The sequence below is a fragment of the Balearica regulorum genome, chromosome 3 (assembly GCF_011004875.1).
Source record: "Balearica regulorum gibbericeps isolate bBalReg1 chromosome 3, bBalReg1.pri, whole genome shotgun sequence".
Classification (NCBI taxonomy): domain Eukaryota; kingdom Metazoa; phylum Chordata; class Aves; order Gruiformes; family Gruidae; genus Balearica; species Balearica regulorum.
This window is the reverse complement of record NC_046186.1, coordinates 103,392,395-103,416,484: the sequence shown is the minus strand read 5'-3', so window position 1 is coordinate 103,416,484 and position 24,090 is coordinate 103,392,395. Positions and strand designations below refer to the sequence as shown.

The 24,090-nt window shown below is 39.7% G+C and overlaps 1 protein-coding gene across 24 annotated transcripts in view; it reads left to right on the top strand.

Moving 5' to 3' along the window:
• ESRRG (estrogen related receptor gamma) overlaps window positions 1-19,724 on the top strand; it is a 404,653-nt gene extending 384,929 nt beyond the window's left edge. For all 24 annotated transcript variants that reach the window (XM_075749263.1, XM_075749275.1, XM_075749258.1 and 21 more), the window contains 2 exons: window positions 4,880-5,149; window positions 15,988-19,724. In XM_075749263.1, the coding sequence (XP_075605378.1) occupies window positions 4,880-5,149; window positions 15,988-16,232 (515 nt within the window). In that variant the 3' untranslated portion in view covers window positions 16,233-19,724. The remainder of the gene's footprint in view (window positions 1-4,879; window positions 5,150-15,987) is intronic.
• Window positions 19,725-24,090: the final 4,366 nt, after the last annotated feature.

Here is a 24,090-nt window from a genome sequence, read left to right as displayed (position 1 = left end):
CTGCAACACACTAGTGAACATGTTATTTTCAAGCACAGCTTTGATTATAAAAAATGTAAATGAAGACATTTGAAGTACAAACCAGGGCAAGCAAGAGGAATATTTTACTCATAAAACTAACAATCACAAAACCAACTGGTGAAATAAATGGGAAGTGATGATCAGAAAAAGCGAGCAACTCCCAGATTTGCCAACAATTTCATACCTGTGTTGATCAAATATTCGGATTTCTAAACACATAACAGAGAGGAAGGGAAGTTCATTCCCTGCAAAGTGAAATAAAGTAGGATTCAAGTCAGAGTAGCCTGATTGAGGCATCGCATCAAATGTTTAAGGCTGAAAATAATGGTAGGGATAAGTTCAGCCACTGTCTGGTTTTGGGGTTTTTTTTGGTTGGTTGGTTGGTTGGTTTTTTTGGGGCTGGTTTGTTTTGGGGTTTTTTTTGTCCAATAGTTCTCGGAGCGGCTGTGTGCAAGGCACAGATCTTACTTTGGCACTTGACCATCTGCAGCTGCTTCACTGTAGCCCCTAGTGAGTTAGCGTCCATGAAGTCCATCTTAATGAAGTAGAGGAAAGGGTCTTCAGGAATATAAAAGATTTACCCTGCTTAGCATGGAGCTGTGTGCAATGTGAAATAGAGAGCAAGCAGTGCATGTGCTGATATTTGAAGAGCTCCGTGATTTAAACAGCCCCATCTAAGAGACCGCAAACTGTTTTTGGAGCTGGCTTGGAGGACTGAGCGCTGCAGAGCGCGGTCAGCTCGCTGCCGGTTGTTCCTATAATAAAAATGCTAAGGCCTTGTTACTTATTTATTTCTGCTTCCTTTGAGCTTTGGGTTTACTGGTATGCGAAAGGAAAAAAAAAAAACAAGCATATGTTCGGTTGCTCAATCAACCTTTTCTCAATCCACACTCGCTGATCTCAGTGAGTCATTACGGCATAATTACAATTTGAGTGTGAGACGCTGTTTGTAGAAAAGTATCTATTTTTAGCTGAAGAAACACTACAGTCCCTGAAAGGAGGAGAAAGAAAGAAAAAAGAAGGAAGAAAATCTGTAACCAGCAAATCAATGCTATTGTTAACTGATATTACGAGACACCCTGTAGATTTACAATGCTTGCATTCAGCCACATAAAAACCGCACTGAAAAGAATGCCTACCAGGGGTTAAATTCATATGCCTGCGCTGCAGCCTATTTCTGTCAACACTCAGCTCAGGAAATAAACATGTATGCTTTCTGAAATGAAAGTGTATTTTTGAAGACTGGCCGTCAGATATTTTTTGCCCTTCACACTTTCAAATGCTTAGCCTTTTTTGTAAGTTGACTGCAAAGTGCATCAGTTTGCTAGGCAAAAAGAGAAAAAAAAAAAAATCTTGACAAGTGCCCATGGCATCATTGTCAAGCACACGAGCGTCTAGTAGAAGATGGCAGGAGGGTTGGCACAAAACATGCTTCCTTCAAGCTTCTTACCTCAGGGGTACCTGACTCTTGAGAAGCCTTTCAATCCTTCCAAATGACGTTATTTCAAACTGTCGTCTGGTTTATTTGGAGTGCGCTGTATCACAGATAAACATGCTATTTAACTGCAGGTCAAGGTACAGAGTCATTCTGCTAGCAAATGCCTGAGACACATTAAATGGCATTGACTTGGGGAGGGAGATGGAAAGAGATCAAAGTTGTCACCAATATGGTACATGCTAAGGGGGAGAAAGGTACACGACATTGTATTTTAAAATGCCATTATGCAGTTCTACATTTAAAACGGTGACCTGCGAGACTCTTAAGGATTAAGGAGCCACACGATGGGCGACAAAGTTCAAAACCACACCATCGTGCAGCATCTCCGGGCAGTTTGGAAAGACCTTACGGTTGTGACTGGGAAAGCTACCACCAGTCCAGAAAGCTGGAAGTCTATTTACGTCTAATTTGGAGACTTTTTGTTTAAATAGTTACACTTTAAAATAGAGCATGTCCACTTGTCACAGAATGTGGCTGATCTAGGGGATTCATATGACAAAAGCTCAGAGAGTCAGAGCACAGTTTGGCTTGAAGTTAAGTGTAACCTCCTCCAAACTATTAAAAATAAATCTCTGCATATAAATACATATACCTGTGTAATCTATTATTATAACTGTGACTTGCTGAACAGCTATTGAACGGGCTTTGGCACGATACAAGAGACATGCTGGATGCTTTCGCATTTTCTGAAAAATCAAAACAAAACAAAACCAGATTAATTACAACTTGATACAGCTTTACATTCCCACGAGAGATGCCTTTAAAAGTTAAAACATGATTTCACTGAGCAGGCTTTCAAGGGAAAGTTACTTCAATCAGGAAGAAAATAATCATGTTTATCTGATTTATTATTGGAGAGCCAATGTGGTTTATATTTGCCAGTTTTTCTACAATGTAAAAAATTTCTCTTGATTTTTATGCATCATATAAAAACAATTAGTATATTTACTGCACCAGAACGCAGATTTTTGAAGAGTGCAGTACAATAAATTATAGGCAACATCTCATTTTTCCCCTTCACAGGGCATATGTAATTTCCTTTGACTGTGGCACACAATAAATGTTCTTGAAACATAGCATTATTTATTAAAAAAAAAACCCAACAAAAAACCCAAACAACAAACCTGTACTAAAACAGATAAGTAAATGAAAGAAGGAAGTTAGGAGTTTTCAGAAAAGAAAAAAAAGAATAGAGAGAAATTGCAGGTTAAACTTTTTTTAATCAAAAGTGGGTTTATTGCTTTTTGCTTAATTAAACTCCTCAGAAGTGTGTGAAACATTGTTATACCTGAAAATTGTTAATTTGTAAATCACAGGGACAAAAGGGCTCCACTGCAACTTTAAAGTTTCTATGCACGTAAATGTCAATAGAGTGCCTTCTCCATCATCAGCACTAAATTCACATTGATGCCTCTTTTCTTCTCTGTATTGATCCTTCCATGAGAACGTAGATTTGTATCTGTTAATTAATGCGTCCTGAAACAGCGTTTGTATTAATCAGGCAGATAAGAAAAATTGGATGCCTGCACCCTCATGACAACCGTAAAAGTGCTGGCCCTGATAAAATCGTGGATGGACCTCAATAAAAAATTTCCTCCTTCCACTCAATAAACTAATCATCCAGCTTTTAATTATTCGGCAGAAAGATGTGTGGAGATTGGAGAATGTGTAAATCTATTTACTAACAGCAGTGTCTGGGAGGGAGAATGGGGCTGTCACAGGACGGTGCTGCAGGCTACGTTCTCTGTCCATCTGCTACTGCAGAAAAACTGGTTCTTGAAAGACGGGAAGGAACAGAAATGTTGAAGCTAATTGAAATCATGAATTCCTCCCTATAACCTTTCAAATGATTATTTCTTCTCCATTTCCCTCTCATTTATTTTAATCATAGATGTGTTATTTTCCATTGTTACCTCTGCAAGACTTTCCTGTTGTTGTTGGCTCAGGTTTTGTTGAGGGGTTTGTGTTTGGTTTTTTTTTTTGAAGCCAGAGAGCTACAGTTCTGTCACAAGACTCACAGACAGTAAGAGAAAATGAAAACAAATAAGGAGGGGGAGAAAAATGAGAGAGAGCGAGCACATGCAGCCAGTTTTATGTTTCATTTTTTATGGATGCCTGGTGGTTTGGAGCTGGAGTTTTCTTTTTTATTGTATTAGTTTTGCTGCTTAGTGCTTATAGAGAAAATCCTGTTTGGAGTAGATGCCTTGCAGATTTGCTAGTTTGTGATATATTCCTGCTTGTCTGTAACTCTCGACTTTCAAAACAGAAAAATGCATTTAAGTGTAATTGAACGCCAAAAAGAATGTTTTACAGCGGGAACCCTGTCAAAGGACATGTAAGCAGCTCCATAAACAACTAAATGAAAGCCTCAGACATGTCTTAAGACCCTTTAAGAAAAGCTTGACTAATCCCCTTTGATGATTTTATTAAGTACTTGTGGTTGATGGTGCCAACTGGCAAACTATTGCATTTCACCAACAGGCCAGGAAAAATCACTTCCTCTCCCGTATTGTTTTGTAGCTCCTAATGTGATTGGGATACTAGCAGTTTGATATAATAAATTAACAGGTACTGTAAACAAGAGTCTGAAAAGGTAAGACAGTAAAGATGTTTGCCCTTAGTCATCCTATTAGGAAAGACAGCAGGGGGGAAAAAACCAGAAAAAAGCAAAAGTTAAATTCATTAAGAGGCATTTATTAAATTTTTGGTTGCCCTCAGAAAAAGGATGGTGTGATTGCTATTCAGTTGGCACTTTAATATGCCACCTTTTTATTTCAACAAGTGTAGCAGAGGCGGGAGCCATTACCAAATTAATTTGCATCTTTTCTGAGAAGGGTAGGTGTTACTTCTCTTTCCCCTGAGGTTAAAGTTCAAAGAGAATTTTCCTCTTTGTGATAATCACCTTAATTCTATTAAAACATCAAATCTTCCTTTTTAATTTTTTTTTTCCCTCTCCTAAATTATCCTTCTTGGTTTATGGTAATGATGAACAGAGTCATCGGATCCCTGTTTTCACAGCATCAGGTTTTAGAACTAAGCGTGAGTATTTCAGAACAAAGAAGACATCATACTAATCACAGACTGTCACTGCAGTACTCCCCAAATTAATATGATTCTCACAGAAAGAGCCTGCAAATTCCAATTTGTTTATAACTTTGTGTGTTGATTAGAAAATGTTTGATTTTACATTGATCTACTTTCCTGTAGTAGGATGGGGAGGAGAGGCACAAAAGCAGAAGGGAGAATAATAGAGTATGTACGTGTTTTATCACAATGTATATAAAAATAAATCGAGGAGTGGAGTTTTGACAAATCCAAACACACTTAATATTTTTCTTGTATTTTTTTTTTCCTATTCAGGATTCTCCACTTTGTCTCTAGCTGACCAGATGAGCCTTCTGCAGAGTGCTTGGATGGAGATTTTGATTCTCGGTGTTGTATACCGGTCACTTTCTTTTGAGGATGAGCTCGTATATGCTGAAGATTATATTATGGATGAAGACCAATCCAAATTGGCAGGCCTTCTTGACCTTAACAATGCCATACTGCAGCTGGTAAAGAAATACAAGAGCATGAAGCTGGAGAAAGAAGAGTTTGTCACCCTCAAAGCTATAGCACTTGCTAATTCAGGTTGGCAGAGTGGCATGACAGTTGCTACATTTTTAATATGTCACTTTTTTTTTTTCCTCTCCATAAAATTTTCTGCATGCTCGTTTTAAACATGGGTTTAGAATAAGAAATTGCTAATCAGACCTTAGTCTAAAAGGTAACAAACAAAGCAGTTCCAACTAAGAACAACTTTCTGGTTCTAACTAATTGTGGAGTATGTTCCTAAGGGAGTGGAGAATACTGCACTGGGTGATTTGGAGAGTATTTTACAGGCAAAGATCCCTTCAAATGAATATAGATGATGTTCTTCTAAATCCATTCCATAACCCAGACAAGTCTAATCATCGCAATTAAAACTAACAGCAAGGATGCATGAGAATATGCTATATACGTTTTCTTTAAAGGCAGCTATTGATTTATTTGGTAGGGGCAATCCAGGATATGGGAGGCGGGAGAAAATTCTTATTTGGTCTCACAAGGACCACACCTTACCCTTCAGATCCTCTGCGTTTATGAGAATGCTTCTGCAAAAATTATTACCTGTGCAGCAAGGGTTAAAAATCTCAGAAAGAATTTTTTTTTCTGCATTTGAATTTAAAAGTGCTGAAGCAGTGAATACTGTCAGATAAGTAAAAATCGTTTGTGCTTTGTTGTTTTTCCTTTTGTGTCTCCTTAATGCTTTATTGTGGTCTTAAGTCCCTTTTAGCATTTGCATAAAGTTCACTATAGATCCCTCTTTAATGACGTGCCGATCATTAGATACCTGTGTGTCAATAACATGCTCTGATGCTATGTTCCATTGACAGTCACACCGTGCCCCTCCATCTGCTTTTGTTTTGACCCTATCTTTGAACTTTATCTTGGTTGCTGGCCAGTAGTTTTCCCTTTAATTACAAGAAGGAAACTGTCAATAAAATCTGTTAAATGGGATGCAATGAGTGGCTTGAATGGGCGGACGGCTATTTGTTCAAATTCTGCAGCATTCAAGGTATTGACAGTTTGTTTTCTGGGGCCATATGTGACGATCAATCTCAGGCTGGGCTCAGCCGCGCTGAAAAATGAAAAACCAGATTGCTTTTGCTTACTTGTGGATGACGACTTGTGATTTGGCGCGGTCCTAGTGAGATGAGACCTTCTGCCCAAATTGCCCCCCTGAGAGCCAGGACGCGTGACTGTTTTTAGAAATAATTTTTTAATTGATTTTGTAATTAACAGTTCATCTACAATATTGATGCATGAATCCTCAGATTGATAGGAGGGAAATTGTTTTCAACAATGAAGTTGTACTTTCCTATTTGTCTTTGTAATGTGATTTAGCACTCTGCATTTTTAATTGGAAATATAATTCAAAAACATGCAAAGCCAAAATGCTTATTAGTCTCTTTGTAAAATGTTCTCCACCCCACTAACTCTGCCCTTAGTTTTAGAATATTATCTTATTTCCAGAATAAGCAAAATGCTGAAATGCCTCTCAAAGATAAAATTATTTTTAATTGAAGATTTATTTGTAATTTTTGACCATTGTAAATAGACACTTGAGGATGCTTTGCAGCTACAAGAAGAATTTTTCTTCAATATTAGTCACGCTTAATGAACAGAGCAAGAAAGTTATCTGGAATTAGGAGTCTAAATTGAGAAGGTTTTTTGTATTTATTTTTATTCTGTAATTCAAAGACTGAATGAGAAATATTTCTATAGTTTACTTGATAAAAAGGATAAGGGGCTAGAATATAGGGATATGGTGTTTAATACCACTTATACCTTCCCCCCCCCCCCCAAAAAAAAAAAGACATGGAGTGTTTAAGTAATAATAAAAGATAATGCTGCCAAAAAAAGTTTAGTCATACGTTATCCATAGAGTGTATCAAAATCATCTGCAGCTTCATTAACTTCGCTGGGAATTATAACCAGGATAATGTCAGAGATAAATACAGTTCAGCATACTAAAATTCAGGGCACATTTAAGTGAAAACATTTCCTTCTCTCATCTTAAAAGAAATAAAAATGCTGGTTGAAAATGAAACCATTGCAAGGGGGAGTTAAAAAGCAGCCCAGCCACTCGACTTCCCTTTCAGCAGAATGTTTTGACTGCTGACATTCAACTTTTCAGCTTCAGGTTGTACATGCAGCAGATACCAAACTTCTATCAGCTGTAGCTACACTAACCTGTAGGTGTAAAATAGCAGCTGCAGAATTACAGCCCATCAAGAAGAGCAGACCCATAGTGTTTTAATTTACAAATGCTGCTAAAATTAAAGTGTAAGTAAAAATACTAAAGTAAAATATTAAAGTAAAATTAAAGTTTTTGTCTTTTTTAATAGACAAAACCAGAAATGGCTTATTTTCACATACCTATGAACTTGATTAATCTAAATGCAGTTCCATCTGAAAAAAAGAACTAAAATGCCGTTATAAAACCAATCACTTAGCAATTCACATCTTAATATATTTTGTTGCTACATCTGCTTTCTTCTTCTTTCAGGTTTAAAATATGTTAGCCTTTTTGTAGCTGTAGAGAGAAGGGATGAAGTATAGTAAGAAATCTTAGGCGTTTCAGACTTTTTTGCCGTATCTGCAGTGTCTAGAAAGATTCCCAGGTTGCCTCTACTGTAAACAGTAGACAAAGATGGTTTTATAGCTCTGTATCTATGTTAGTGATTTATGATACAGTGTCATAGTACTTTCCCTGCTGGTGTATAGAAGCAGGAAAAGAAATTGTAGATTGTCTTCATATTGATTGTATTTTGTTTAAATAAATACCACAAGCTTTGTTTTGGCCAACAAATCTCAGTATCGTAGGCATTAAAACACCCCAACTGCTCACTTGTGTTTAGGCCTGCAGAGTCTGCTTGCGCAGTACTCGATCGGAGATAATCCTGCCGTTTGGTTTCTAAAAGGTGGGAAGGAGGAGCCGTTGTTCAGGGAGATTCTCTGACGGCCGTTATCAAATGTTCCCTCTGCAGGGCTGGCCAACGCCACGCCGCTTCTCTGAATTTCCAGAAATACAAGTGGTAGCAACCTTGTAGATCATCGTCACTCGTTTCAAACTGAGTGCATATAGCATCTGAAAAGTTTCAATGCATATCTAAGAGCACAAATGTCGTATGGGCATTTCAGTCCTGTGTATGTTAGTCTATGCAGGCATGAGTTCAACAGTTACATTTAACTTGTAGTGCTTAATACGGACTTTACCAGGTTAGTTTAAAATATCTGCAGTGATTTGATAGTAATTAATACAGCCTTTATGCTTGAACTCGAGAGAAGTCCCTCTCATCGTGGCATTGTCCTCGTCCGGTCACTATCCTGAGCTCCTTCCTTCTTTCTCTACCTTCTCTACGCAAAAGCAAGCAGGTACCTTGCAGCTGCAGGATGCGACTGCCCTGCCTTCCGCCTCACACCGCCCAAATGAAACAAGCTGGCACCAATGAGCACTTTGTTTACCCACGCAGAAAATCAGCTTTGAATGGTTTCCAAAACATGCATGTACCAATTACTTCCTCGTGTGTAAGGGAAGGTGAAATATTTACAAAACATGTTTGAAGCGTACACAAGTGTGCACACGCGCACGCGAACGCTCCAACACGGAAAAGCTGACCTGCTCGTCTCTTTTGTATTATAAAATGCTTTCCTGTATCGATTAGGTAATACTAAATAGGGAGTTGCAGGTGAGCAGGTTTTTTTGAAATTGCCTAATCAGTAAGGACTAAATTGTGCCTTCAGGCCAAATGTTGCAGGAGAGCTTAGGAGTCACAACTGAGACCAGATTTTTAAGAGAAGCTCAGTTCCCATCTAAGACCTAGCGTAAGGAACGAGAGTGTCAAAATACATTAGCACGTTTGAAAATCTGATCCGTGTGTATCTGCCTAATAGGCTGCTGGCATCTTGAAAAATCTGACCCAAATGTGGATGCTAGGCACTTAAAAGTATAACCCTATGCACTGTTGAAAATTTAATCTTAAACACTAATACTAGCTGTCTAGCCTGTACCACCAGAAGGAGAAAAGGACCTCTGCTCACCGTCACAATTTCTGGTCTCTCTTATCGACTCTCCTAAAAATAACCCAGCACCCTTTCAGTACTGAAGGCGTGAGAACCAAGAAGCATCTTGTGCGCTTTAGTATAATGAAGCACGGATCACCATTGATGCCAGTAAAGTTAGAAAATCATCTATCCTGATAAAAACATTAGTTTGTTCTTACAACTTACTTAGCTTTCCGGCCACCAAAACAGTGTATTCACAGCACTAGGCTATCACCATTGAAAAATAATATTTTATCATCATAAAAATTAATTGGTAGAACCCTATAAATCACTTATTCCACAGGACTTACTCCTAGTATAGACTGTGGCTTATGTCACAGAATACTGTATTTAGTTTCTAATAATGCCATTTTTTTCACTTGATTTTATTTAGTCATCTTGTTAGTGTTAGAATTCGTGATTAAAACGTATCTCTTGTGAATAGGCATATCTAAAAAATACAATATATACACACCACCTGTGTGTTACCGGTGTGTTACCGATGTTTATTTTGCCAAATATAAAGAGCAAAGTCTGTTAACTCTTTCATGTAATTTTGTACAGAGTGGTACAGCGTAGAAACAAATTTTTAGAAAAGGATGTTGCCACTATAGTCAGAGTTTCGTGTTGCTTGAACACAGTTTCTTCCTCCTATTCCGTTTTCATGTAATCAAATAGATGGCACCACAATTCTTAGACAAAATAAGCAAATGGTAGCAGAGTTAATGGTCAAATTTTTATTTATTTGTCTTTTTCTGGTAGTTGGTCTGGTAAAGGAATAACTTTGAGACGTTGCTCGCTTGGTTATGACATAGGTAGATATTATTTACACGTTCGCAGCCCGAGACTGAGGAAGGGCAAGGAGCGAGGCCAGCCCGGGGCCGGCGGGAGGACGGGGCCCCGGGTTCCCCACTGCTGGCGCAGGGCTGTTAGGGCAGCGCCGTGCTGCCTCTGCCCAGGGCCAGCCCTGTGCTGACAGGCGGACTTTCTGGGTAGGAGAGCAATGTATGAACCGCTGTGTCACCGATGCAATTGCTAGTCGTCGCCGTTATTCATCCTGCTTTTCCGCAGCACTAAACTAGTGGCTCTCAATGGTAATTATGGCAATTACTTATAGCTTGTAGTGGATAAAAAGGATTTTGAAGCATTCATTCAATGTTTTCTTTTAGTTGGTGTCTTACCCCCCAGCTCTAGCATTCGAATTCCCCTTTCCCAGAGTTTTAGTAGCTTTATTGAGTAGGTACTCGAACCAGTTCATAGTATGCAATTTGTTCTGCATTGCGGATATATTCCTTTATTTATTGCCCTCCCTACCTGTCCTAGTGGAAAGTAAGCCATTTCGGGAATTAAGAAAGACGGTTTACTGTGTTTTAACTTACCTTGTGCCTGTGGTTTTAGTTCACTGCTAGTCCAGTTAGCCCCTGAAATAAATAGGCGTGTTCCGTGAAGTAATTTCTTTTCTTACTGCATCTTCATTTCCTGCTGTGTTTTAAAAACTGTTTTGAGGCTTCAGTTTTCATGTCTCTTCTTAAAAGTAGGCCAAACCAGTGCAATCGAGACTGAAACCTTGTTCACTAAAATCAATCATACAAGCCTTTGTTTCACTTTTTTTGTTTCCACTGCCTATAATTCCTATGGACAAGGGATTCTTGAATTTATTCCTCTCTAATTTCCAACATATGTTTTGACTGAAGTGTCCATTTCCAATAGAATAATCCAGATGCCAGACCAGTTTTGCCAAACTCGTTTGCAATGGAAAATATTCTGTTCGTCTATACCCTAGCAGATAGTTCTGGTCGGGAAAGACAGGCAAATGGGTGGTCAAAAATAAGTACATATTTGCTGACCCTACACGGGAAGGACCAAAGTAGGTATCTGGTGCAATTTCAATTCTAGACAGGAAAAGGGTGGGAATTCTTGCTGGGTGAGGGACAATTTCCATGGGTTACTTCTATCTTAAGCAATATGCTTTTCAAAATGTCACTGTGTTGTGTTTCTCATAAAAATTATACAGAAACACAATGTGGGCAAGCACTTTGCAAAAATGCAAGTTTCCCTGTGTAAATCTGCCGTACGTGTCAGGCAGGAGAGGAAGGGGTTTTGTGATTCCGAGAACAGTTCAGCTGTCAATAAACACTGCGGTGGTTTTTGTGGGGTTTTTGGATTGGCCATACAATCCAGATAATAAATTCCTCTTATTTGAGACCTAATCCAGATTAGGATTTTGTTGTCCTTACGTAAAGCAAAAACCATTTTGCCTGCTGTTCTTCCTCTTCATCCCATCCAGTTCTTCCAGGATCCTACAATTCTAAACTGATTTATTCAGTTTGGGTTTGTGAGCTGCTCAGCAATACGGAACCACGAACATCACAGCGATTGCTGTCTTTCACGTACTTGTTGATATTTGCCCCTCTGACGTGCTTTATCAGCATCTTAATGTGTGCATTTGCTGCTGCGTGCTCCCTGCTGCTTGATTTACTGGAATAATTTCTTACTTTGTGCTGCTTGTATTTTCTGACTTGAAGAAATACTTCATTTGAGACCCCTGGGTTTCTACCGCTTCTTAGTGATGTTATATACTAAATACATACATACCAGCCTTTAACTTTCCTCAAGGCAGTACTTTGAGAGGTCTCCTTTCCCTCAGTTCAGGTGCTTTCCAATCGTTTAACTAGTTTTAAACTAACCTCTGTGGTGTGTTCTAAATGATGTATCAACAAGTCTTGTGGTTGTCTGTTGGGCTCTTCAGTTTCACCAGCCTGGGATCCTTTTTTTGCAGGGCTTCTATGATGAAATCCTGCTTGCTTTCCAATGACAGTGCTTTCCAATACCCTGTTAAATTTCATTGTTTATATAGGCACTGATTTTTAAGTGTATTACATCTGGGTATAGGTTTCCTCTGAATATTACCTGTGTAGGATGTAATTGTAAATCATCCAGACTGTCTACAAAGCCACTCAAAAAAAAACCCCCAAAAAACAAAAGAAAAAGGGTTTTCTTGGTATAGGGAGAAATTCCAAATCTTTGTACCTAACTTCTACTTCAGTTTCATATTGTCTGTGGAATTATTTCTTTATTTCTGGATCATCACGCAGACTCTGCATTTCCTTAAATTATAGCGGTTCTTGTTGACATTGCCCTCTCTTGCTAGTGAGGATTGGGTTTATCAGCAGTAAGTTAACCTGCTCTGAATTCACTTCTACATCTGCCAGTCTGTAGTTACTGCAAAGATTTCTCTTTTCTTTTATTTTTCCTCCTCTTTTCCCCTTGGCTAGTTCAGCGTTTTCAACCATTTTCCTTATTTTCAAAGGCTTACGCCTGAGGGATTAAGATCTACATTCGTTTAATATAGGGAATAAAGTGGAAGTTCCAGACTGCAAGGCTAAAACTTGAAGAAGGATCTTTGTAGAGATTAATACTTTCCTGAACAATCTGCGAGCTGAATCATGGTCTAATTAAATAGCTTAGATTTAGTGAGTTTGCATTTAAACATTAGCAGACCCTAGAATGGGTAAAGCTGAAATGAGTTTGAATCTTTTCTGTAAATGGGAAGTGAAATTATCATAGTAATTTGATTAAATCATTTTTAAATCTTTCAAGCTGAATCACCATTTTAAAAGAACAGTTTGAAGTCTTAATCGCTGTTTGGAAGCGCCCCTCTCACTGCTATTTTTTCTTACCTCATTTCCTGTGACAAAATCTGTTTCCCAAGGCACAGCTTCCTCACCTCTGCTCCATGAACCGCTGTCTGGCAGCGGAGTGCTTGCATCGGGCCAGTGGAGAGCTGGCTGGTCACGTTCTTCCCAGCTGCTAAATTGATTTCAAAGACAGCAACAAATGCATTAAATGCTTTACTGCTAGTACTTTTCGGTGTAAGCAATTGCTCTGTTTACCGGAGGGATGGTACACCGTCACCCCTGCAAGGAGAGGATAAGATCCCTTGTTTTAAGATGTTGTCCACGCAGTGGAAGAGGTTGAGAGCGTGGAGTGTAATAGCCGTATCAGAGGGCAGGTTTTGATTCACCTTCCGTTCTGCCTTTTCTAGGGGTGTTCTCTTCCTCTTTTCCCTCCTCACTCAGTTTCTGTGTCAGAAATATGTAGAGCATAACTATTCCTAACGCTGCAGGCCAAATTGCTATCCGCACTGCAGAGCTAAAGATCTCGGGCAAGTTTCATCTCTACGCAAAAAATATATTGGTCCGGACTCCATCTGTGTATTTGTGAATTCAAACATGGTCGCAGATACAAATGCTGGTTCTGGGAAGAATCAGAGCAGTTTTGTAGAGGATTAAAAACTAACCATTTATAGTCAGGTTCTCCAGAAAGACCTGTCTCTTGATGCAGTGTGGTGTAAAAAAACCAAACCAACCAAACAAAAAAACCCAGACAAACAAAAAACCACAAGAACTTTGCAAGACTTCGACTTGCTGAGCATTTTGTTGCTGCTAAAATGCTCCTGTCTGGTTCTCCAGCAGATCTGGCCCTGGCCCTGTGGGTCTGGGGAGAGGAGGAAAAGACGTGTAATTTCTGCACAAACTGTGCATGATTTCTAGAAAAATTATTTAGAGTGTCGCGTCGTGCGTTCTGTAGCACAACAGTGAATATTCAGGGACTTGCTAAAGAGTCAGGGAGTAAAGATGACAATTGGTTTGGAGTTTGCATCCCAAATGAAGCCCGGTGGCTGGACACCGTGCTTAAGACATCAGTCACATTTGTGTGTGTGTGTTAGCGTGTCTGTATCGATAACAGCTGTTTGTGGGACACAGAATTCAGGGATTTTCTCTTACTGACACAGAATTATTTAATACAATTGGAGTATTAGAAAACTATCAAAAATGTATGGATTTGGGGAATGCTCTCACGTTAATTAGACCTAAATTTTGCTAGAGGTAATATTTCCCTGTCATCTTTTTTCAAATGTTGTCGTTTTCTTTTTCCCTAAGAGAGATATTTTTGCGTTTTTCTCTGCTTTCAGCACAGCGCACCTTGACGTGCGGTTTCACATCCCTGCAGCGTATGGCTTAACTGCATGCTTCTTAGAGCATGTATTCGCTAAGACTCAGAATTATTAAACATGTAAAATTCCCATAGGACTCCATTATGTGTAATTAACAGATAAACTGTCATCAGAATCAATAAAACGTGCTAAATGATCCAAACTTGTATATAATTAAGTGTCTGTTTTAGAGTGGGAGCTGTAACTTTTTTTTTTTTTTTTCAATTTGCACATTTGTTTTGACAATAGAAGCTGGAACATTTTTGTTAACCTGTTACTTACTGGTTTGTGTTTTGGTTTACATGTTTATGTTTGAAAAGAGAGAGGTATTTACTATCTGGCCTAATTATCTGAGGAAATAGTTGCATGTCAGCTTTTAGGAAATGAGTCTTAGATGCATCTTAATTCTCTGAATGTAATTCAGGTATTTGAAGCACGTGCAAAATTTGATGTAGTTATCATCAACAGGGTAAAACATAAGACTCTGTCAAAATACTGATCCAGGGCATCAGACTGCTTAGTACAGAGCTTGGCGACGATGGCAGAAGGGGGTTCTTCACCATCCAACTCCTCAGCCCTTATTCTGGCTGGGAACAGGAGCTTTATTCCAAAACCAAAAATTAAGATGCGAAGCAGCATTGTACTAACTAGAGTTTTCAAGCGTATACTTTAAGAAAATGCCACGTCCCAGTTTCACCCGGAGCTAAGCTAGCACAGAGAGTGTAGCCTATCCCTGGGACCTGTACCCCCTCGCAGCAGTTATGCTTTCATGTGCTGTTTTATTGGCTCTGTAAGTCTGCAGGCCATCCAAATTTTGGTAGCTGGTAGGGGCTGTTTGGTGGCCTCTCACCCTATGACTGTTCTTCCTTACTCGCATCCACCTCGCTTTGGACCACATCAGGGGTTTTTTGGCGTTTATGACTACATAAAAGTCAGAGAATTAGGGCTGCTCGTCCAAAGTCATCTCGGCATGGTCCAGTGACTGCGTGTTCTCAGGGACATCTTCCCTTTCCGTATCTATGCTGTTGAGGGTTTTACAGTTATTTCAGTTAGATCTTTTCTTTTTATTTCACACTTCCATTGCTTTAATCTTTCCGGGTCATGTAGCAGTTTAGTTTAGTTCCTCATGTGCATTGTGTCTAGGCTTGTCACTCAATACTTGCACCACCAAAGCATCTCACCTGGAAGGGGGCAGGGCAAGGTGCTTGCTTGGAGTGATTTAGAAATAATGCAAAAGCCCAGCAATAACAAGATAAGCCACTCTCTGAGTGGGTGGGAGAGAAGGATTACACCTCGTAGTAGATGTTAGCTTCACAGAGCAAAAGCTGTTTGGGAACATACTAAGTGTTGCTTGTCTGTCTAAATGTGCCTGAGGGAGAAGAAATTTGCTAAAGCTCTCAGGAAATCACATCAAACCCGCTTTTCCCTCGTGTCAGCGCAGTGGTCCGGAGCCCGACATGGAATTTTAGGGAGCTTTTCCGTAGTGGGGCAGCCATCTTTGCTTCCCTGACAAAACGCAGGCCTCGGTTCCTACAGCCCTTCGGCGCTGTCATCTCTTCAAAGCGGTCACTGTAAGGGACAGTTTATGGAGCAGCGAGGGCCACCGATTTACTAGTTTGAGGAGGATGAGGAGAAGGATTACTTACAGAAGAGTGTAAGTAATTTGTAGTTCCACAGTGGTTCCAGATATTTTCCTGAAGGTCACTGTAGAAATTAGTGGGTAACGATCTTCCTTCTTCGTGAAAGAAGATGGAGAGGACCAGTAAAAGCATGGTGCGGCCGTAGCGTTACCTGACTTTTGGCACAGCAAACTGAAACCTCCTGTTGCTCCTTTGTTTTGCAGACTCAATGCACATAGAGGATGTTGAGGCGGTGCAGAAACTTCAGGACGTCTTACATGAGGCTCTGCAGGATTACGAGGCCGGGCAGCACATGGAAGACCCACGTCGCGCAGGCAAGATGTTGATGACTCTCCCGCTTCTGAGGCAAACCTCCACCAAGGCTGTGCAGCATTTCTACAACATCAAACTGGAAGGCAAAGTCCCCATGCACAAACTTTTTTTGGAAATGCTGGAGGCCAAGGTCTGACTAAAGCATCATGGGCTCCCCCATCATGCACGTTTTAAAAAAAAAAAAAAAAAAAAAAAAAAAGGGAAAATAAACAGGATAATAATGGCAAAGAAACTTAGTGTTTAATTAAGGAAAAAATGACTGCACTGATATTTAGCAGCAAGACTGTGAAGCAGCTTTCAACTTTTTCTTCCGTGTCTTTCTGATGCAGTTTTTCATTTCCTTTTCCTTTTCTCTCTTTTCCTTTCTGTTCTTTCCTTTCCTTTTTCCTTTTCTCTTTTTTCTTTGCTGCTGAACTTTTTAAAAGAGGTCTCTTATTGAAGAGAGATGGAAGCCAGGCCTGCCAAAGGATGGAAATCCATAATATGGATGCCAGTGAACTTATTATGAACCATAATGTCCCCAATGACAAAGGAATCAAAGAGAGAACCACCGTACCTAGCAGTACAGTACAACACGATGAACTGACTGAATGCAGTATTAGATTTCATAGGAGCAGTCTCTAATTAGACGACTAAGCGACGATGCATCGGCTGCTTCTTATCATTGCATTTTCCATCTAGATCAGTTACAGCCATTTGATTCCTTAATTGTTTTTTCAAGTCTTCCAGATATTTCTTAGGTTAGCTACAATGTAACTTTTTCAGGGAATAGTTTAAGCTTTATTCATTCATGCAATACTAAAGAGAAAGAAATACTGCATTTTTGTGCTGGCTTGAACAATGATGAACAATAATGAAGGACAAATGAATCCTGAAGGAAGATTTTTTTAAATGTTTTGTTTCTTCTTACTAACGGAGATTTTTTTGTACCAGCTTTACCAGTTTTCAGCCATTTATTAATGTGGGAATTTATCTTACTAAAGCAATAGTCGAAGGGAAGGTGCATATTATCACGGATGCAATTTATGTTGTGTGCCAGTCTGGTCCAAAACATCCAGTTTCTTAACATGAGCTCCAGTTTATAACTAAATGTTCACTGACTCAAAGGATTAGATTACACCTACAGTATATCCGAGTAGTCTAACATAGAAGTACTCCATGTCAAATACCAATCCGTAACGGTGTTAGGAGACAGCGACTGTACAAAGGTATAGTTGCGACGTGATTTCTAACTGCTTCAGTTGCAAATGAACGAGATAACCGCCTGTTTGCAAATTTCTAACCTCACACGCGGAAAAACCCTCGGAACCAATAGTAGCTTAGAGGCAATAAGGCAAATGCCGACATTTGCAAAAATTAAGAAATCAGAGTAGTAGACTTCTGACCAAATTGAAGAAGTTAACACTTCTATACCTTATTTATTGATTTAGATTTTATTTTGTAAATGGCAATCGTTAACAAGTAGCTAAACCAGTAGACGTGCTTTTCAACCAGTATTGTCACAGCATGAAAGTCAGTCAGTTTCAAGACTGTTACGAGGTGTAATCTAATGTATAAACCGATTAGATGCCCCCAGAAAACTACAGTCGCTAAATAACCGATAAACAATAACCTCCATCAAATGCTATACCAATGTACCAGTGTTAGTAGCTGCTCCCTGTACTATGTGAACATCCTTATTCTATGTACACAGATGTAATTAAAATTGTAATCCTAACAAACAAAAGAAATGTAGTTCAGCTTTTCAATGTTTCATGTTTGCTGTGCTTTTCTGAATTTTTATGTTGCATTCAAAGACTGTTGTCTTGTTCTTCTTGTGGTGTTTGGATTCTTGTGGTGTGTGCTTATAGACACAGGGTAGAATTAGAGACAATATTGGATGTACAATTCCTCAGGAGATTACAGTAGTATATTCTATTCCTTACCGGTAATAAGGTTCTTCCTAGTAATAATTAAGAGATCGAAACTCCAAACAAATACTCGTTATGAACAGATACACATTGAAATCATAATATTTTCAAAACAAGGGATAATTTCTGTAACAGTTTATTATAGAATACCAATGTATAGCTTAGAAATAAAACTTTGAATATTTCAAGATTATAGATAAGTCTAATTTTTAAACGCTGTAAATATAGCTTTTATTCAATCATCTCTCAGATGTTGTTATTAACTCGCTCTGTGTTGTTGCAAAACTTTTTTGGTGCGGACAAGTTTCCAAAACTATTGCTACGTTGTGTGCTTTAAACAAAAAAAATAACAATGGGCTGATGCTCCATCGGCCTCGTGCTAGGAAAAAAAAAACAACAAACTGTGTATCTATCATTAGCTATATGGGACTATATTGTAGATTGTGTTTTCTCAGTAGAGAAGTGACTGTAGTGTGATTCTAGGTAAATCATCATTAGCAATTCATTCAGATGGTCAATAACTTGAAATTTATAGCTGTGATAGGAGTTCAGAAATTGGCACATCCCTTTTGAAAAACGTCAAAAAAAAAAAAAAAAAACCAAACCACAACTCCTGGGAAAAAGGTGCTGATTCTATAAGATTATTTATATATGTAAGAGTGCAAAAAAAAAAAAAAAGTTTATTTTCCAGAAAGTTTGTGCAGGGTTTAAGTTGCTACTGTTCAAGTACACTATATATATATAAATATATAATATAAATATTGTTTTTGCTGTATCACATTAAAGAACTTGGGCTTCAGGGTCAAAAGCCGATCGACTAGAAGTACACAAACCCACACAAACAATGGAGATGTGTTAAAGGCACACGGTGCAACCTTTAGTTTCATTTTCTGTAATTTTTTGGAGCTGCAAAAGAACAAGTATCTCAAGACTGTAAAAGCATTACCTGATGAGACATAGCTAAAAGAACTGCACGGGCTTTATAACGTTGTTCATCTTAAACCTTGCTGGAGAAGAGTTCTTTCAAGACCACTTACTTAATGTGAAGTGTTGGGAAAATTTCAAAGGGTGTATGTTTTAGCCATAACGATTTAATTTCTATTTTTGCTTCATTTTTTAATTTTTTCTTATTTAAAGCAATATGATTGTGTAACTCCCAGAAGTTACACGTTTGTTTCAATCAGATCAGATTGTTGTATTTATTCCACTATTTTGCATTTAAATGATAACATAAAAAGATATAAAAAATTAAAACTGCTATTTTTCTTATAGAAGAGAAAATGGGTGTTGGTGATTGTATTTTAATTATTTAAGCGTCTCTGTTTACCTGCCTAGGAAAACATTTTATGGCAGTCTTATCGTGCAAAGATCGCAAAAGGACAAAAAAAATTAAACTGCTTATAATAATCCAGGAGTTGCATAATAGCCAGTAGTTAAAAAACGAAACAAAACAACAAATAAAAACAAACATGTCTATAGCTGTAGATGGGCTTCACATCTGTATAGCAATCAACTGTATATTTTTGTGATGTGTATCATACCGTGTGCTCCAACCAATGTCCATTTGTGTAAATGTATTTATTTTATATTGTATATATTGTTAAATGCAAAAAGGAGATATGATTCTGTAACTCCAATCAGTTCAGATGTGTAACTCAAATTATTATGCCTTTCAGGATGATGGTAGAGCAATATTAAACAAGCTTCCACTTTTGATTGCTTTTATTTTATTTTTTGTGTTGTGGGGTTTTTTTGGTTTTATTTTCTTTTTCAGAGAAGAAAACGGAGCAATTAGCGTTACCTTTTGTTACTTCCACGCAAAGAGGAGCCAGCGTTATCCCTTCTCCCTTAAAGTACAATATGAGTGTAAATAAATGCTATATAAAGCCCTGTCAGAATGAATTCCAGTGTGGTACAAGACATTTTGCATACTCTTAAATATGCAAAATGTCTCATAGCACATTAGAATTCAGGCTGACAGGCCTTTATATAGCACTTATTTAATCTTAAAGCATCTTCACATCAACCTGCATTACTCAAAATCATTGCCTCTCTGTCAATGTCATAAAAGAAAACTTTCCCACTATTTTAAGATCACATTAAAATCATCTGGAAGTACTTCTTTGCTTTCTCCATCAACCACCGAGTCGATCATTCATTTCCTGCTGCAGGAGACTCCTTGTATGTGTTCTGGGTAAAAAAAACCCCAAAAAACCCAAAAAACAAACAAAAAAAAACCAAACAAAAAACCAACATCAAAATAGAAACCTGTATCATGTGATCTAGCGTTTCCGAATGGAAGTAAATAGCCACCGGAGCAATAACCCAGATGGGTGTTGATGAAGAGCACCGCTGAGTCGTGGCAGGATCCAGGGGGGTCGAACAGCAAACGGCCTCTCAGCCTCGTACCTCTGCCAGGCTGCGGCCCCCCTCGCGCGGGGTCAGCCCCTCTCTCCTGCCGACCCTTCTGGAACCGTCACGGAAGTGCGAACGTGTGCTTTGCTTGCTTTTTTAGCCTATCTTTGATAGCGTTTTGTCCTTGTGTTTGCCAACATATTTCTCACCTTCGCTGCTGGCCGTTCTCTGGAGACGCTGGCTGATGGCGCAAAGGCTGCTGAACGCAACGACGGTGCGTGGGGACGGGAACGGTTTCAGCCCGGTCACCGGGGCAGCGCCGGGGGCCTTTTGTGCTTCACAGTTTCTCGGTAGCGATATGCCTGGAAATGGGAGGGCGCCTCTGCCCTGCTGCCGGTACTGTCTGCATTTTAGCTGTCCTAGGAAATAGGGGTGGGTGTTCCGTGTAAGTAAAAGGAGCAGCAGCACAGTAGAAAGCTGGGTGCTGCGTGGACTCTTGAGGTCAGAACTGGGTGTTGGCGTTGACACTGCTGTGTGCACAGGCGTGTGTGCACAGGCGTGTGTGCACAGGCGTGCGTGCACGGAAGAGGTTTCCCCCCTCCCTTTCTTAGTGTTCTGATTTATTATTGCAAAGTACCTCTTCAAAGGAAAACGTAAGACTGCGCCATAACTTAAAAGTGAAAAAAAAAAAGTACGTGTTACAAATTTTCACACACAAAAGAGGAAAAAAAAAAGTAAACAGTGGGACTCCTGGCCTTCCTCTGCACGGGATTGTCTCTAGTCACTGGTTACAGTTTTCACGTACAATTAAAAAAATCATATTACTATTTCTGTACCATTTTTCATGAGAGGATCATGAAGTACCACACGATCATAAATTTAGCATCGCAGAAGAGAAAACGCAGGGAACACTGACATGAAGCCACTTCTAGGGACGCAACTCTGCAGACTTCTGGTTTTTTTCTTTCTGTCTTCTCCCTGCGCTGCCTCTGCAGTAAAGCCGGGACGGGCACAGAAATCCATCAGAAACGTTTCGGTGGGCAGAAATGTTTCAGTAGGTATCTGTGGGGAATTTGGCTAGGAGCACAAACCTCCCGAAACTATGAAAATAGCTACGAAATCTTTAAAGAAAAAAGAGAAGGGCTTGGGGCGCTGGCATTCCTGGCTCAACCAACACACCCTGCTGCAGCTCTCGACTGCTGCGGCCGCAGCAACCCCACGTAGCTAAAATAAGGAGGTCGGCAAACTGGCAGAGTCTTCCCATTGTGGATACGGCTTAGCTCAGCAAAACTAGATTTTGACTGACGTGGTTTGCATCGCCCTTCCCCTCCCCTACACCCCCCGCCGCCCCCCCAATAAAAGCAGCCACCCCAGCGTAAGCGCACGGTTTTGCCGCCACGGGTGCTTGTTTGAGAGCCGCCTGCCCCGACCGCCGCACCAGCCTGGCCGTGGAGCCCTCCGCTCCTCCCACGCTGTTACGCTGGCACCCGTGCCCGCTCGCAAGCTGGCTGATGCCGTCAGTGTTGATGCAAAAAGGGAAACGCGTCGCTTGCTGAGCCGGCTACTAAATGGCGGGGGATTTCTGACCGGCTCCGAGTTTTCTTTAGAGCTTGGCATCCAAGGGATGGTCTAACTTGATGTTGTTTGGGCTTTTTGTTTGGTTGGCGGGGGTTTTTGACCTTGTGAGGTCACGGTGTAAAAAGGTCTGGCAAACACCAATAAAAAGTAGTCCGCTGTGGTCCCTCCAGCTGATCCTTAGAGAAAGAAATGGCATGAAAATCATGCACCAGTCAACGCTATTACCCATGCAGATATGTGTGCTTCTTCATACACAATGCCAATGCTACTGAAATACTAGCAGAGGTTAAATATATATAAAAAAACCCCAACCCTAATCACCAAAAATAAAACAAAAGATGGATTCTGAAAGATAAAGGAGATGGACATATTATCATTAGTAGGACAAGCCCTGATGCTGTACATCCTTAACTGTCCTCCTGCAGCATCACCTGGTGATACCCCACTGGAAAAAAACCCTATGCACAAAAACACCTGAGATTTTTTGTATTCAGGCTTTTGCAGCAGCAAACACTTTTTAATTTTTTTAACATTACCTGTCCTGGCTCCTGCCCTACACTCAAGAATGGCACAGCTTCCATCTATTTTCTGAATTCTTTCCTACAGCCTTTGTTTATTTTTCCTTAACAGCTTTTTTTACTTGCACCTTTCCTTTACTTTGCATTTTGTCTCTCTTGTGTAATGTAGGTCTGTGATTTCACATGGCACTTTGCTAATTACTATATCCTTGGTTCTACAGCCTGCCTGCTGTAGCTGCCTCGCAAGGCGTGTGTTTTGCCTCTCTGATAAGACGCTGGTTCTGTGTGCGTAGGTTGTCTCTCACATATAGATCACAAACTTCCTCCTTGTTGTGGCTATTAAAGAAGGGAAAAGAACAACAAACAAAACCCAAACCTGTAGAAAAGAATATGGGTGCATTTATTTGCATTTAACATTTTTATTCACAAGTATTCCAAAGTGTTTGCGTTGCCACATCCCGGCCATGCTAATCGTTAGTATTTTGTTAAGATTAAAGGCTGCTCTTTCTCGGCGTTCGGATTCCCAAGCCTGGCTCCTTACAATCTCCGTTAATATGAAAAAGCAAGTGGCGGTAGATTGATTACACGCAGGCTCTTATTATTAAGCAGAACAGAAAAGAAAGGAATTTCAAAATATAATCCTCCGTTCCCAGGAGTATTTGTCTTGTTCTCCATGAAGTTAAAGGTCTGAAATAATGTGCCCATCAGGAGCTCAATGTTGCATGTCCATGCCAGTTGGTCCAAGGGCTTGTTATGATGGTAATGACCTGCTGAAACGTGAGCTTTGATGGCAACAATACAATTGCTACCAGCTCACCCGCTGGGAGAAATATTTTATTATTGTCAAATGCCCTCCGCAGAGATTTGTTTTGCCTGTTCCTGTTTAAATTAAATTCAGAGCAGAACTGCATTATTATTTCTCTAGAGTATATTTGAAATAAACAACTAGTCTCCAAATTTAGGATTCCTGGTTAGTTTAAATTTTCTTATTAGCAGAAAAATTACAATAGGTGACAACATAGCTGCAGGAATATTATTATGGCGGCCATACCAGAGATTTACACACTGAGAGCATGGCCTAAAAGCACAAGAACTCCCTTCTACTTTACAAATGCCAGCCAAATTAATAATTAACTGTGCTATAAATTCTCCAACCTTCGAGAATGATGTCAATGCTCTTCTGTGTCACGCCAGAGGAATTTTGTCATAAGACTAAGTGGTGTTCTTTATAAAGAGCGTTACTTAGATGTAGAAAGCGGCCCAAGAAAACAGCCCTTGCCACTCCGTATTACAGCAGCTCAGCGACCGAGTGACAGCAGGACTTCAGAGTCATTTACTGCTGCTTTCTCAAGGCAAAACTATCTCCTTACGCCTGTGAAACAGAGCAAATTTTGTTCCACATTAAATGGGCCAGATTATCTCTTCCACAAGCTAAAGAGGCAACACTAAATCCCAGCTCATGTAATTTCCTTCAAAATTGTTCTGCTCGGGCTGGGTGTTCCCAGGAGCGCCACCAGCAGAATTATCCAGCGATTCAGCTGTACTTAAATTGGCAGATGTCGGAGATTTAAGACAGTCCTGAAGCCTTAACACAAATCCTCTCTTCTGTACTGCCTCGTGGCCTCTCCTCGCT